This window comes from Neofelis nebulosa, chromosome 13 (assembly GCF_028018385.1).
Source record: "Neofelis nebulosa isolate mNeoNeb1 chromosome 13, mNeoNeb1.pri, whole genome shotgun sequence".
NCBI classification, from domain to species: domain Eukaryota; kingdom Metazoa; phylum Chordata; class Mammalia; order Carnivora; family Felidae; genus Neofelis; species Neofelis nebulosa.
Window position 1 is genome coordinate 67,258,993 of NC_080794.1, and position 14,445 is coordinate 67,273,437.

General features: G+C 40.7%; 1 protein-coding gene across 3 annotated transcripts in view; it reads left to right on the top strand.

Annotated features, from left to right (window-relative positions):
• CFAP58 (cilia and flagella associated protein 58) overlaps positions 1–14,114 on the top strand; it is a 106,089-nt gene extending 91,975 nt beyond the window's left edge. Inside the window, exons 16-18 of one of the 3 annotated variants that reach the window (XM_058697697.1) lie at positions 6,620–6,739; positions 9,084–9,217; positions 13,393–14,114. In XM_058697697.1, the coding sequence (XP_058553680.1) occupies positions 6,620–6,739; positions 9,084–9,217; positions 13,393–13,504 (366 nt within the window). In that variant the 3' untranslated portion in view covers positions 13,505–14,114. Of the gene's footprint in view, positions 1–6,619; positions 6,740–9,083; positions 9,218–13,392 lie in introns of those variants that run through there. The other 2 variants (XR_009252569.1, XM_058697700.1) reach the window with 2 other exon arrangements.
• Positions 14,115–14,445: the final 331 nt, after the last annotated feature.

Genomic DNA, 14,445 nt, shown 5'->3' on the forward strand with positions numbered 1-14,445 from the left:
TTTCTCATATGCCTCATAAAACACTTAATCATCTAAATCCGGAGCCGAGAACCACTGTGTAACCAAGTAGTTTCCTGCTTATAAGGAACTCAGCTGTGTAATTCTGTTTCATCCCCAGATCCAGCATCTCCCATCCTGTCTAGGGGGCTTTACCACTTCATGACATCATAAACAAGACAGGTGCAGAGTTCAGTTTAGCTGACACTTTCGTTATAAAGCTAATAAACAAGAAAGCCCCAAGGTATCAGCCATTGTTTTTTCCTTTCCTAAAGCTAGATAGAAATGTAATATGTATACAGAGTTTCTAATTTATTTTCCTACTAACGAAAAGAGGCATTTCTAGATAAATTAGGCAGTGTTCTGGAGTTGCCTTTATACAAAGAGGGAAACAGGTTTGCTTAAGATTTTAAATTTGGCTTTAGTCTTTTGTTAAACATTATGGATGTGGGTGGGAAGATGGAAAAAGAACTAAAGGCAAAGAAACAGGCAAAAATAATGCATTATTTTAATTGTAGAAAAGAGTTATGTGTGCAATTAGAATTCTTGTGTTTAAGGAGGCTGTTTAAAAAGTCCACACATAGTTTAAGAGTTATGCTTGCATTTTCATGTGTCTGTGTGCACATGCACATACAAACAGAGCTTCAGAGTCAATTAATATGAATACAATTGCGAGCCTTATGAATTCAAAAAAGTATTTGAAACCACTTGCACTATCAGAAAGCCACTATAAACATTTTACTAAGAGATTGAGGTTGTATATCAAGTATTTTCCTGAGTTATACACAATATACATGATGAAAACATTTCACTCAAAGGTATGTGGTTTATAGGACCAGCTAGCTCATTAAGGTGAATTATACAAGCTCAGCTACCTGGGAGTTGTTACCCACTGATCTAATTCAAGTAAAAGTTCTCAACATAAATATATCTCACCTCTGTTGATGTGTATTATTAAAATATGATGCATATAGTTTGCTGTCAATATACTTTGCTGACAAGCAACAAAATCATTGAACATCTAGAATGAGTAGAACACAATAGCAGGTATGAGGGACATATAGAAAGATCCATCATAGTTCTGACCTTAAAGGCTCATAATGCAACTGGAGAGAAAGAATGGATTCATATGGATTAAATACTGAAGTAATAGAACTGATATCTTGACATTTTGGAAAAGAGATTTTCTGTATATTCTCTGAGGTTGGTTCTCTCAGAAGTAGCGAGTGGGGCATTTAAAGAAAAAAGAATCAACTTCATCTTGAACCCATTGGGTGAGCTAGAGTGAAGACAAGGTGGTAGTGTCTCTTTCTTTGGAGTACATGGTACTCAAGCATCCCAGTGAGTGGCTTTCACCCTGGTGGGTATAGATAAGCGTGTGACTTTGGATCAGGAGCAAAGCTGCCTGATTCACATGAATTAGCCAGTTCATGGGGTGAAGCGATTATTTGCAATGCTCGCCCAAACAAATTGATGAATCCAGGGTGAACAGAATCAATGCACTGGCATTTGCCAAGCACAGATTCAGATCAAAACAGAATAAATTAGTTCCTCTTAGTCAGTTATTGCCTCAAGTAGGCGAGCTGAGGAAAAAGAGGTGTTAAGGTGCACATTGAATGTGAACTACCTTCTGTTTTCAGCTGAAGATGCAGAGCCAAAGACAGGGAATGTAAACAGACAGTGAATATGAAATTGTAGCTCGGTAGGGAAAGGAGTTCTGCGAGCAACTCAATTTCTTCCTCTGAATTGTACCCAGAATAGCGCTGACTCCTATTTGCATAGACTGTTCAGAATGCAGACTTTTAATTCATTGTCAGATAAAATACAAAGACCTGAAGTCTGAGTGACTTCGTGTCTGGAGTTTCCAATCTGGGGTTACAGACTGTCACCATGTAATGACAGCATTATTTGAAGCTAATACTGTAATTAATTTCTTACCACTCTACTCAGCCAATATTAACAATGAACCATACTGTTATCCGGCACACCTTAGCGGAGAGTTCTTGTAGCAAAGGAATCCATAACCGTGTCTGACAGTCTGTCCAACTGGGAGAATTGGATGTCTAGCAAGGGAATATTTCAGGGATGGACATAATATGGTTTATGCTTGCAAGTTGTGCTCAGCCAGAGAGAAAGCTAGTCTCCTGATGTTAATAGTCTGGCTTTTTCCAGTATAGCTGTTCACAAAATAATTTAGAGAGTGAGGCATGCTACAAAGTAATATTGATGTACATTATGAACAAACTCTGTATAAAGAAATGCCAACCTGAAGATGCAATCTTTTGTTGGTGGGGAAATAATAAACTATTTATGATTTTCTTATGATGTTTCACTGACATATGGTGCTTCTAACCCAGTGACAAATTAATTGACTTGGTTTAAAAAGAAATGGATGCAGCTTAACGAAGAAGGACAGGATATGTATCACAAGGCAGCTGGTTCTGCCACTGCTGGCTTATGGAGACAATATACATGGGACAGCTAATGAGTCTCTCTGTTGCATAAGATAGATTCTCTTTATAATAGAATTGCACGCTTTGTCTCTAAATGGGGTTATTATACACACCATTGCACAATGTTTGAAGAGCTTGGTTGGCCCTTGTAGAGGGTTAGGAGAGAAATAAATTGGAAAACAATCGTACTTAAGACCTTCAATCCATCAAACACTCCATATTTATCTAAATTACCAGCATGCTCTCCCAAAATACAAATCTGTATGATACACACAGCTAGAATGTTAATGCTGACCAGCCTTCACTCTGCTTTCATCAGTTAGGTTTTCCGTTGTAAACACAGACCAAAATTCATGCACGTTGAAGCCTGGTAATGCATTTTAGCCAGTACCCCCCACTCCTTTTCCCTCTGCTCTTCCTAGTTCCACTCTCTTGGTCCCTGAAGTTTCATTTGGGATTCTCTCCACCCACCATGAACACACATGCATCACTTGGCCTGGGTTATTTAACTCTTAGAACTTTTCGACTTTGAATACGCCAACAGTTTTAATGGTAATTCACTCTGCTTCTTCACTTTTCTCCACACTTATGGGTTCTCACTGTTCAGTCACTGAGTTATTTCTTTAGAATAAATCCATTTCAATTCCTTTTGTAGCCTTGAAAAAACCCCAGGAAGTGGTGGTAGGAGAAGGCAGGATAAATGGCAGCATCATTCACTCTGTATGTGAAGATTACACACCTATTAGAGGGTGTGGGCAGAGCCCATTCAGCTGGTGTAGGTCCAGAGAGCAGGGAGCTGAGTCAGGCTCTTACCTCGATGTGCTCTAACTTGGCTCTGAACCTGATTTCACCTTCTGGCTCCATTCTTCTACTGATAGTATCATGAAGCCCTTAGGAATTATGCAGCATGATTTCATCCAAATTCTTTCAGCGTTATAACATATCTTGAAGCCCCACAGGAGGCGTCACATGGAAAAAGTGATTCATGAGTATATCATGAGTAGATTTTTGATTTATCACACTTTGGTCTTAAGGATACACCGTTCATTCCTGTTGACCTTGGGATGCTCACTTATGAGACTAGATAACAATATTTGCTTCTTCCAGCCTTTCTCCTCTGTGTCTCTGTCCTCCCTGCCAAGAGCAGTTGAAAAGTGTTACACCTGGGAAACATTCTAAGGTTCTTGGAGTAAGACTATCTTTTCAGTTTAAGATGCTATTATATCCCAAACCAGATTGCTTTCTCCTTGTCATTGTGGGGTTCTTTTCAAGTCTACCTGTAATATGGTATAGAGGAAGGGGAGCTGAAACAAATGGACGAAACAGTTTCATGGGCTTCTCCACATATTTATTACCCTCTCCAAATTGAATCTTGAAGCCTTGTCAGAAGTGTTATTTTTCCAACAGAACACGCATTAAGTGGCTATAACAAATAAACTCACCTCCTGACATCTTTCCCATTGCTTGCTACATCCATTTACTGGGAAGATTATATTGTAAGGTGTGATGGGAGGTGTTGTTCAACAAAGGAAAATCACCACTTTGTAATTCTATTTGTTCAAGTTTTTTTCTTTTGCGTGGGATTTTGGATTTACTTGTCATTTCTGGAATTATTTTTTAAATGGTGAGTATTATATTTCGATACATGTTTCTCCAGAATTTATTCCATCCAACTAATTCTTTTTTTTTAATGTTTATTTATTTGTTTATTTTTGAAGGAGAGAGAGACAGGGCATGAGTGGGGGAGGGGCAGAGAGAGAGGGAGACACAGAATCCAAAGCAGGCTCCAGGCTCTGAGCCATCAGCCCAGAGCCCGATGCGGGGCTCGAACTCACAAACTGTGAAGATAATGACCTGAGCCAAAGTGGGATGCTTAACTGACTGAGCCACCCAGGTGCCCCACCATCCAACTAATTCTTAAGTTACATACATTCTTTTGAAAGTAGAGTCATGTTTTTTTGTGAGCAAATTTCTATAATTTGGCCAGGGGGAAAGGAAAATCCAAAGCAAATGGTAACAATGAGTAGTTAATGAATTTTCTTTTACCGATTTTTTTTTAATGACTCTCATGTTCTCTGTCAAAAACAGATTATTTGATGGCAATGCTAAGAAGACTTAGCTCCAGGTAGAAATTAGTTTCCATTTGCCTGGATGTGTCATTTATTGAGAGGGCTTTTACTTATATTTTTTTCCTTTAACACAATTACCTGAGGGAAATAAATATGTACAGAGACAAATGAGTAGACACACTAGTCTTTATCAATGTTTGTTCAAATTATTGCAGTTTAGAGAAATGGGAATCTGGAACTGAGATGCCTAGGAAATAAATCTTTCCTTGTATGTAGTATCTTTAGTTCAAGAATCTGAAAACACATTACAAGCAATTAAACTTTAGGGTACAAATGGGAATTCTATATTGTTTGTTGGTTAAATTTAATTACAAAATTATGATTTGCTTTGGGTTCCTAGGAAGCCCGTTCTTTCTACAAATATGCACATCCTAGTTTTCATGGCTTTTTACCTGTTCTCTCAAACCACTTCCAGGGTTCTGTTCTTCCCATGTTATATTGCTTATAAGACTCAGTTTCCTTACTTCCTCCTTCTGATTTTTTTCCAGCCTCTGTGACTTTTGCTCCCCATATGTTCTTGCAACCTCTCTAAGGTCAGTGGTATCATCCTAACAGCCCTCCCCCAAGGCCCTTTTCAGTCCCTCTCAGGTTTCTTCTTTAGCCCATCTGATATCATTGACCCATCAAATCATGCCTCCCTTAAAAAAATTTTTTTTTTAACGTTTATTTATTTTTGAGACAGGGAGAGACAGCATGAACAGGGGAGGGTCAGAGAGAGAGGGAGACACAGAATCCGAAACAGGCTCCAGGCTCTGAGCTGTCAGCACAGAGCCCGACGCGGGGCTTGAACTCACGGACCGTGAGATCAAGACCTGAGCCGAAGTTGGACGCTTAACCGACTGAGCCACCCAGGCGCCCCAGATGCCTCCCTTTTTAAACGCTGCCATTTCTTGCTTGGGGGACATTTGGTTACTCTCCTTTGTTCCTTTTCTCTGTGTCTTTCTTCCTTACCTCCCCTGATATGCTGGATTTCCCAAAGACCTCAAGTTCCTGGCCACCCCAGAAGCCATCCTTGGTTGGTGGAGCTGCTCTCATGACTGTAGCCATAACCCACCACCAGTTCCAATTTGCTCTTCAGTTCAAACTCTGGGACCTCATTTTCAACTCCTCTTGTTGATATCCCACTGTATCTCAAGCTCAATATATCCGGACCCCACTGATAATCAGGAGACAATGTGGGGACAATTCTCTCCCTCCTTCCCCACTCCTTTCCTAGCCTCCCTGCCTCCATCACCATCACCCTCCAGCCCCCAAAGTATCCATGTTAGAAGCCTTGGAGTCTTCTTGGCCCTGCTCCTTCCTTCCTCACTTGTCTGATTTTTCACCAAATCCCACTGATTCTACTTCGGGAATGTCTTCATATCTACTTCCTTTCCAACCTAGTTGCCTTAGGTCCATCTGTTTTCATCTTCTCCTTATCCTGGTACACTGAGTAGTCTCTTCACTTTGTTCTCTGCCTTCCTGCTGGAGCTTTTCCTCTGAAGACAAACCCAGGCATGGCTTATCCTTTCCCAGACCATACAGCCTGGAACGTACCTGAGCCCAGCCTATTCTCTCCACTACTTCCTCCTGTGCACCTACTGAACTAGACTCACTTCTCCCTTGTCCTAACTCTGGACTTTGGCCTAAAAAGCTTTTCTTTTCTCCCTTCGCTTGGGGAAAACTACTGCTCATTCTTCAAGCAACAAGTCAAATGACATTTTTGTGAAACCTCCCCCACTCCCTACTTTTACTGGCCACAGCACATGCCCCAATCTTGCATCATTGCCCTTGTCTCTTGGTCATGGGATCATAAGCTTAGGTAGCAGAGACTTTCCCTTCCTCATTTGCCTTATTATTTGTATCCAAATGCTGGGCACATCCTAAGCCATTGGCCAGGGTTGGCTCGATGCTCTCTTGATAGAATGTATGGTGGATGTACTCGGTGGGGCACTCTGAAGTCACCTAGGTGGCCCCACGTTCTCCTGACCGTGCTGGCAAAGGCGCTTTCCCTGTCTTGACGGGGCTGATTCTCTCCCTTGTGGGTGTGCTCTCCACCAGGAAAAAGAGAAACTGTATGTGGAACTCAAGCACATCCTGGCACGGCAGCCTGGCCCCGAGGCTGCGGAACAGCTACAGATCTACCGTCACACACTGCGGGAGAAGACCAAACAGCTGAAAGTAAGTGGGAGCCTCAGTGCTTTCCTGGCCAGAGGACGGCCACCTGCTGGGGACCCGGACAAGCCCTCAGTACAAGGAGCCCAGCTCCCAAATGCCACACTCCACGGAGGTTGGCCTGTTTTGTTTTTTTTTTTTCTTTTAGAATTCCAGTCCCAGGAGGAGCAGGGCACATCTCAGAGCTACCCCCCCCACCCAGCATGTAGACTAATAGACCTCACAATTCTCTGTTTCCTGAAAGGAGGTGGTGAGCGAGTAAGGAAAGAGTTGGAGAGAGGGTGATGGCGACAGAATGGAAATTCGGGGGATGGGGTGTGTAGGGACCACCTCAAGATGAGGTAGAGGATGTGGTTGGTGGGGAAGAGCAGAGGAAATATTTTAACACCATCATCCACCGAAGCAGACCACTGTGCCAAAGCAGGTTTTTGCAATTCCATTCCACCTGAAATAAATGTACAGAAAGCACGGGCTACTGCCCAGCCCCCAGGGCCCTCCTTCATGACCATCTCTCAAATAAGTTGCTATGAAAGGAAAGTAAAATCATTTTAGAATTCTGTTAGCATAATTTCCCTTCTCGGCGACTTAAGAACGTCAGTTGGGGAGATGGAATGTTTTATTATTACACGTGCTTTTTAAAAAGTTTTCTCAGAAACTGTGTGTTCCCATTATATTTGGAGCTTTACCTCCCAAACAAGTACTTAGATATTCTTGGCACGTCAGAGAAGTCTTATACACACGCATGCACAGAATGTAGCACACGCCAGCTGAATTCTGGAACTTACCTGCATGACAAGGGCGATGATTGTTGCCTTTCTGCCTGGGGTAAAATTGACTACTATAGTGCTAATCCCTTCACAAGTAGCACGTTTTACAAGCACATCCTTCTTCTTTAAAAAGGCAGATGAAACAGAAGTGTAATTAGAACATTAATTTTCAACTTCTCACTCACAGTGTTTATTTCACACGAGTATCCTGAGACGTAGTTTGAGTTTTGCATGAGGCATAATCTTTTGATCATTTTCACCCTTCTCAACAATTGAGTATTCCAAATAAAATAAAAGCTCCTTTTCTCACAGGTCTGTCTTTATGCCACTGTCAGATAGCCACACTTAGCGCTGGGTAGCATTATATGACTCACAGGAGCTTTTTGGTATTTTTAACCGTTTAACTCAGGAAACCTAGATTTTTTTTTGCTCTGAGGAAATATGACCCCTGGTGGAAGAGGTTCAGAGGTGGTGGTACTGAGCCTGTCTGCTAGTTTGTCCTCATTATCTGGACTCTTTTAGGAAATGCTATATTCATTGTTTGGAAACAGAACCTTGGTTCCTAATTGCTTAACTATTAGGCAGATTTTCTCCCAACATGAAAGTCTTACTCTTTAGCTCATGATAACATAGTCAGAATCATTTTCATAGAGATTAAAGGAAAGAGTTTAGAAGCAGGTAAACACTCAAAGGACAAAGATCCTCCTTTTGTGCAAATTTTTAAAATAGTGAGCAAGAGGAAAAAATAAGTCTAAGTCTGTTGCATGCCCCTTAGAATGGTAACCTTCCTTTCTTCCGTTTGATTTCTGTGAGGTGTGCCCCTAGCTCAGGAATGCTTTACATATCCTGGTCAGGTGAGTAAATGCCCACCCTTCTTGCCCAGCCAAGACCAGCAGCATCTATTGAACACCATAGTGGAAGAGGCAGGTAATCAGGGTTCCTATTACACATTCCCTGGACTCTCTTGCGTTCATATCATAGCTCCCTGCTTCTCAGGAGAAAGCGTTACTGTGCCTGGAGAAAGAAAGAACCTGTGAAGAGTCCCAAAGAGCACAGTAAAGAGGTGATAGACATTTAGCAGAACAGCAACCTAGGAAAACACAGAAATTGAATGCCTACTTAGTGGGGGTGGTGGCAGGATGATTCCAGAATAATTTTTTACCATAATCCTCAAATGAATCACTGTCCCTAGTGATGACTTCTCTGAATGCTTTTTAAAAAGGCTTTAAAAGCAATTTTATCCTGTATGCCTGGGAGTTTTTCTGTCTCTACTCACCATATTCTTGAAACACATTACACCATTCATGTGTGAGCCTCGTTGAATGTGGCCTGATACTTCTTTTAAGCAGAGGTTTTGTTAAGTTTGTCACTGGATTATGAGACTTCAGACCTCAGTCGGATTTTTACCTCGGTGCAGATCTTGAGAGCTGGCGGAAGTGCGAGGATTAGCTGTTAGACTTGGGCGTGGTTTTGTAACACTAGCCTCAGTGAGGTAAATGGCAGCAGATTAGGAGAAATGTTCAGGAAAGGATATTGTCTCACTGCATATCTTCTGTTAATGCTGCTGTTATTTGTCACATTAGGTTTTGTCTTCGGAGCTGAATATGTACGAATCACAGAGCCAAGAATATAAATATGAAATCGAGAAACTTACCAATGAACTGATGAACTTAAAGAAGAAATACCTAGCTCAGAAACGTAAAGAATACACTCAGAAGTAAGAATTAGTCAAATGTTATTCTAATTTTGTTGTGCCTATTACCTGCTGATAAGAAAATAATTGGCAGACAGTCATGGAGTCACAGCATCCACTGGGCTAAAGTTGGTCACAGGGTGAACAAATGACATTTTACAGGTCCCCCCCCGGTTTGTGTCAGAGCAAGATGCATGTCTCATTTGATACTGAGGCCTCTCCTTAGGACCCTAACAGGGATCCATTAATATCTGCTCACTGATGGACCTAACATAGAGCAGAGGAAATGTATGTAGTCTTCCCTGCCCCCCCCCGCCACCGCCCCACTGTTCTTATGGTTTGGAGATAATTATGCCATGACAATGTTTGCAAATGAGGTTCACGGCCAGGCTTGTACAAACTAAAAGCATGTCCACACTTAAAACCACAGGTGATTTTGCTAAGGGGTTTAGGCTTGGTAAAGCTGTACTTTTCAATAATGCATTTTGTGCCATGGTAATGATGAGCCCACGAATAACTTTTACCTATGTTTTAGATGATCTAGCTCTGAACCATCTTTATTTCTAATAACTGACTTCAGTATCTGCTGGCGGTATTGACGTGAGCTCTTATTTTTCTAGGAGATGATAATGCGATCTCAGGTTACCGTTTTGGGTTTCAGGATGCCTGCATGTGGAAGAGTAAATGTTCTTTTCACTTTGTTTTCGTCATTTGCCTAATGCTAGGGTGAAAGAGTGGACTTGGATGAATCAATAGATTTGAACCTTGGTTTGGCTGAGTGGCATTACTCAACTCATCTAGTTAATTCTGTAGTACTCACATTGCGGGTTTAAGCCAAGTTTGGTGTTTCATTCACGTGGGCATTGCAGGGACATGGGGAAAGAGGTACATCCGCCTATGATTCATTAGTGGCAAACAGCTATTTAAAGTAACTGGATGCAAATTGATTTGCCAGTAAAAATTTGCCCTTCTGGTAAATCAGAATATTCCCCTGTTCCACATTCAGATGCCAACTCCTTGGTAGAATAAAATCCTGCTAAAAATTTGAGCTAATTCCTATGGGTCTGTCTTATTGTAGGGTCTAACAACTATCCGATACAGAATCACTGGTGGGATTTATTAAACATTCAGGTTCCCAGGCCCCATTTCCTGATGTTTGGATTCAGCAGGCTCTGGATGAGCCTTAGAAATGTGCAGTAACATCAGTCCTCAGGCGATGTCCATGCACATCTAAGCTGGAGAAGCACTGATATTAATGATGTGACTCAATGTTGGAGTGGAGACACTGGTTTTATTTTAGGACAGCAAGGTTGAGCTGGTGAGACGTCAACATGGCTAGTTCCTGTGTGAGGCATGAATCCAGCTCAGTGGCCTTCAAGCATTTCTAGTGTACACTCTTATCAGTAAAACACTTTTGAACCCGTAGCACCCCCCCCAATATATGCATATATATTAAATATATATTTATGTTAAGTTTTAAAACAAAATTTTATTTTAGAATAGTTTTATATCTCCAATATATTTTAATTTTTAATGTTTATTTATTCAATTTTTAGAGAGAGGCAGAGAGAGAGGGAGACAGAGAATCCCAAGCAGGGCATACTGAGAGAGTATGACCTGAGCTGAAATCCAAGAATTGGACGCTTAGCCAACTGAGCCACACAGGCACCCCTATTATTTTAATTTTTAAAAAGTGTTTATTTACTTTAGAGAGAGAGAGGAGAGAGAGAGGGAGGGAGAAAGTGTGAGTGAGGGAGGGGCAGAGATAGAGGGAGAGAGAGAATCCCAAGCAGACTCCGCTCTGTCAACACAGAGCCTGACGTGGGGGACTCCCATCTCATGAACCATGAGATCATGACCTGAGCTGAAGTCAAGAGTCAGATGCTTAACTGACTGAGCCACCCAGGAGTCCTTCATTTGTATATCACATGCAAAATACTATTATGACATTGTGAGTAAATATTAGTAAACTGAGATTTTGTTTTTAATTTTTAAAGACAAAATAGGGGCAGAATCTGAACTACCTTCTTGGCACTTCCCTGTGGGTCATCTTACTCATTTTTGAGAGTACATGCATCTATTTTGGAGACCAGCAGTCTAGTATACACAGTTACAAATAGCTCACTTAGCTAAACAGTTAATTATCTTCCTAGAGCTGACCAAGTTCCCTACCTTGGTCCTGCAGTTTGGCCTAGTCACCTTTGACCTTATTGATCCCCTTCCACCCATAGTTTTCTGGACACTGATAGTGTGTTGAGCCAACGGAAATGCCATTCTGTTGGCTCAGTCCCTCCCATTGGCACATCTACTAAAATTGCACGGCCCCCATCCATAGGTCTTTTGTAGGTATTTAATTAAAAATGAACTACAGTTAAATCAAATTAAAAATTCAGTTCCTTAGTTGCACTAGTCACATTTCAACTGCTAAATAGCCACATGGAGGTAGTGGATGCCACATCAGGCTCTAGATAGAGAGTTTTTCCATCATGGTGGAAACTTCTATTGGGTAGCACAGCTGTAGAATCTTTGTCTTTACCTGTCCTCTCCTTTCCCTAAATTGCTCACTTGTAGCCATTCTGCCCTGGTTAGGGTGCCATTGGCAATTACATTTAGTTGGGGATCCATAAACTGGAAGTAGACAGAGAGAGGGGTTCATAGGAGAAGAGCAAAAGGATTCAAGGGCTGAATGAAAGTTTACTGAGGCAAGAACAAGAGTGCTGAGATGGTGTGGACTGGAAGGGAGAAGGCTGAGGGAGCCATTGTGCTGGTCTGTAAATGCATTACAAAGGCAATATAAAGGAGACATCATTCCCATCAGTCAGCTTAGGGCAAGCCAGAAGCATTATGCTTAAGTTACTTCAGAAAGGAAAACTTAGGTTATTTAAGGCAAGAGAGGGCTGGAGGAGGTGGTGCTTGCTGCATCTACCGGCAGTCAGGGGGTAGACAAGTTGCCAAGCACTTGAAGGAATCCTCTTAACTGGATCCATTCAAAGCTAAAGCTTTTGTCCTATTTATGGAGGATGATTTTTTTTTTTATAATAATGAAATCAATTCTCCTAAGAAACTGCTGGATTGATTAACCAATCTTCTTCAGGTTCTTTCCAAATGGAATAATTTAGAATAATCTCTGTGGACGTTCTCCCCACACTTGCTCTTTATAAAATAGCAACTCATGCCACTTTTGCATTTATGCCTTCTTTCATTTTTCTCAAACACCCTTTTCATCATGTTTCCATCCTGACCTGCACCCCCACCCACCTGCCTCTGACTCTCCTGTCCTGGAACCCCAGGCTGGTCTAGAGCTTGTAGAACTAGTCAGATTCTTTCCCAAAAGGTGGAATTCTCTCCTCTGAGGTAAATCACTTCCAGTTGTCAAATCTAATTGGTTTTGGTCTTAGTTATTAGCTTAACTTTTATTTTTAAAAAGGGGTTCCAAAGATGTTTTCTGTAAGACCCCTGAATTCACAATAGGGAATTTGTATAAATTTAAGGTACCTCTGCAGGAAACTTGAGTGTGTGTGTGTGTGTGTGTGTGTGTGTGTACACGTGTGAATGTGTGTGTATGTGTGTGTATTTAAAAGATATCTATGTAGAAGATACATTATAGATTTTAGGGCAGGACTCCCTTTACATGTTGCCCAATGTACTATCTTATTTATCTTTCTCAGATTTTCTTGTATCTTAAACTATTTCTAATAATAACTTCTGCTTGTCTAAAGTTATAGTAAAATTTGTATTTTATAAATGTCCAAGTTTGATGAAGATACCTTACGCGTGTGGTAAATATTTATGTTTCCACTGAAAATTTGAAATAGAAAAGTTGATAAATGATGAATTCGTCATTATAACTGAGCCAAGAGAAAGATTCTTCTGATGAATCTTTGGAACTAAACAGATGTTTTATAAAACAGGAAGATGATTACAAGTCGGAAGTCTCAAGTCCATAATTGAGTTATAATGAGGTCTTATGTCCACATTTAGATCAACATTAGGAGGGCACGTTTAATTGTGTCTTTCCCTAATTTTATGTGTTATCAGCGAACACCTAATTAGATTTAAACAACCACTTTGTCTAAAACTGGAAGCTTTAATCAAAGCAGTTTTCAATGGCTAACTCACCCAGGGAACTTAGAGAACACCAAACTTAGAAAGAGGAAAAAAGATGGTAAGGAAGTTAACTTTCACCTCCTGTCTTACAGAAATAAGGACAGAATATCCATGGATAACACCCTCTCAATGGCCAAGCCAACTGGCCCTCGTTTTACTGGGGGTGGATTTCCCCTCTACAGGCCATCCAGAGTGAAGTCCTAACCTGAAGCTCCTGCCTGGGTCCAGTAGAGCAGCTCATGAAATTCTCTTTGAAACGTTTTAGAGGAATCTTTTTCAAATCCCTTGGATCACAAATATTTAGAGAAATCAGTGTTCAAATTCCAGGATGGAAAGAAGTGCAAAACCATCATCGTCATGTACATAAGAGTGGTGACATTCTGCTTGGTCCACATGGATATTAACAGATTGTAATTATATCATTCAATTAGGCTGACACATTGCATAAAGCAGATCTTTTGTTACTACTACATTGATTGATTTGAAATGCACCCTATGTCTAGACACTCTGTATAGATGAAACTTTGGATCTGAATTTCTCTATTATAAACATTGCTGTATAGGTTTTACATTTAAAAAATATTTTTGAAATGCAGTGCATTTCTTTTTAATAAGAATCTATTTTAATTATTCCTCATTAACAAGTCATTGCATGAGGTGAGAAAAAAGGACAAACTCTCAAGTATTTAGAAAGTGTTTTGAGAATGATTTCTATGTGGAATTTCTTTTCAGGCCTGGGGTATGAAAATCTATTCCAAAGAGACATACTAATAAATACTTCATCATAAAAAATAAAAAAGAACCTTTGTAGAGATTTTGATCTTTGCTTTGGTAGAGTATGTAATTAAAGTTTAAAACTACTGTGAGAAATGTTTAACATAGGATTTGATTCAGAGGAACCAAGACTTTAAAATGACGGGTTTGGGCTGGTATCCTCTGAAGACCTTGCGTTTCTTAGACCTCCTACTTGGAGAACAGAATTATATAGGACCGGGATCTGTTTGGCTTTCAGGCTGCGTGCCAACATTTGGAGTCATTGAATCCATTGTATTTTCTTTCTGTTGAAGCCTCAATTACTTGGACGTCAGTTCAAAGTCTCCTCATTAAGGGTGCTGATTCAGTAATATTATGTGAGGACATTATGG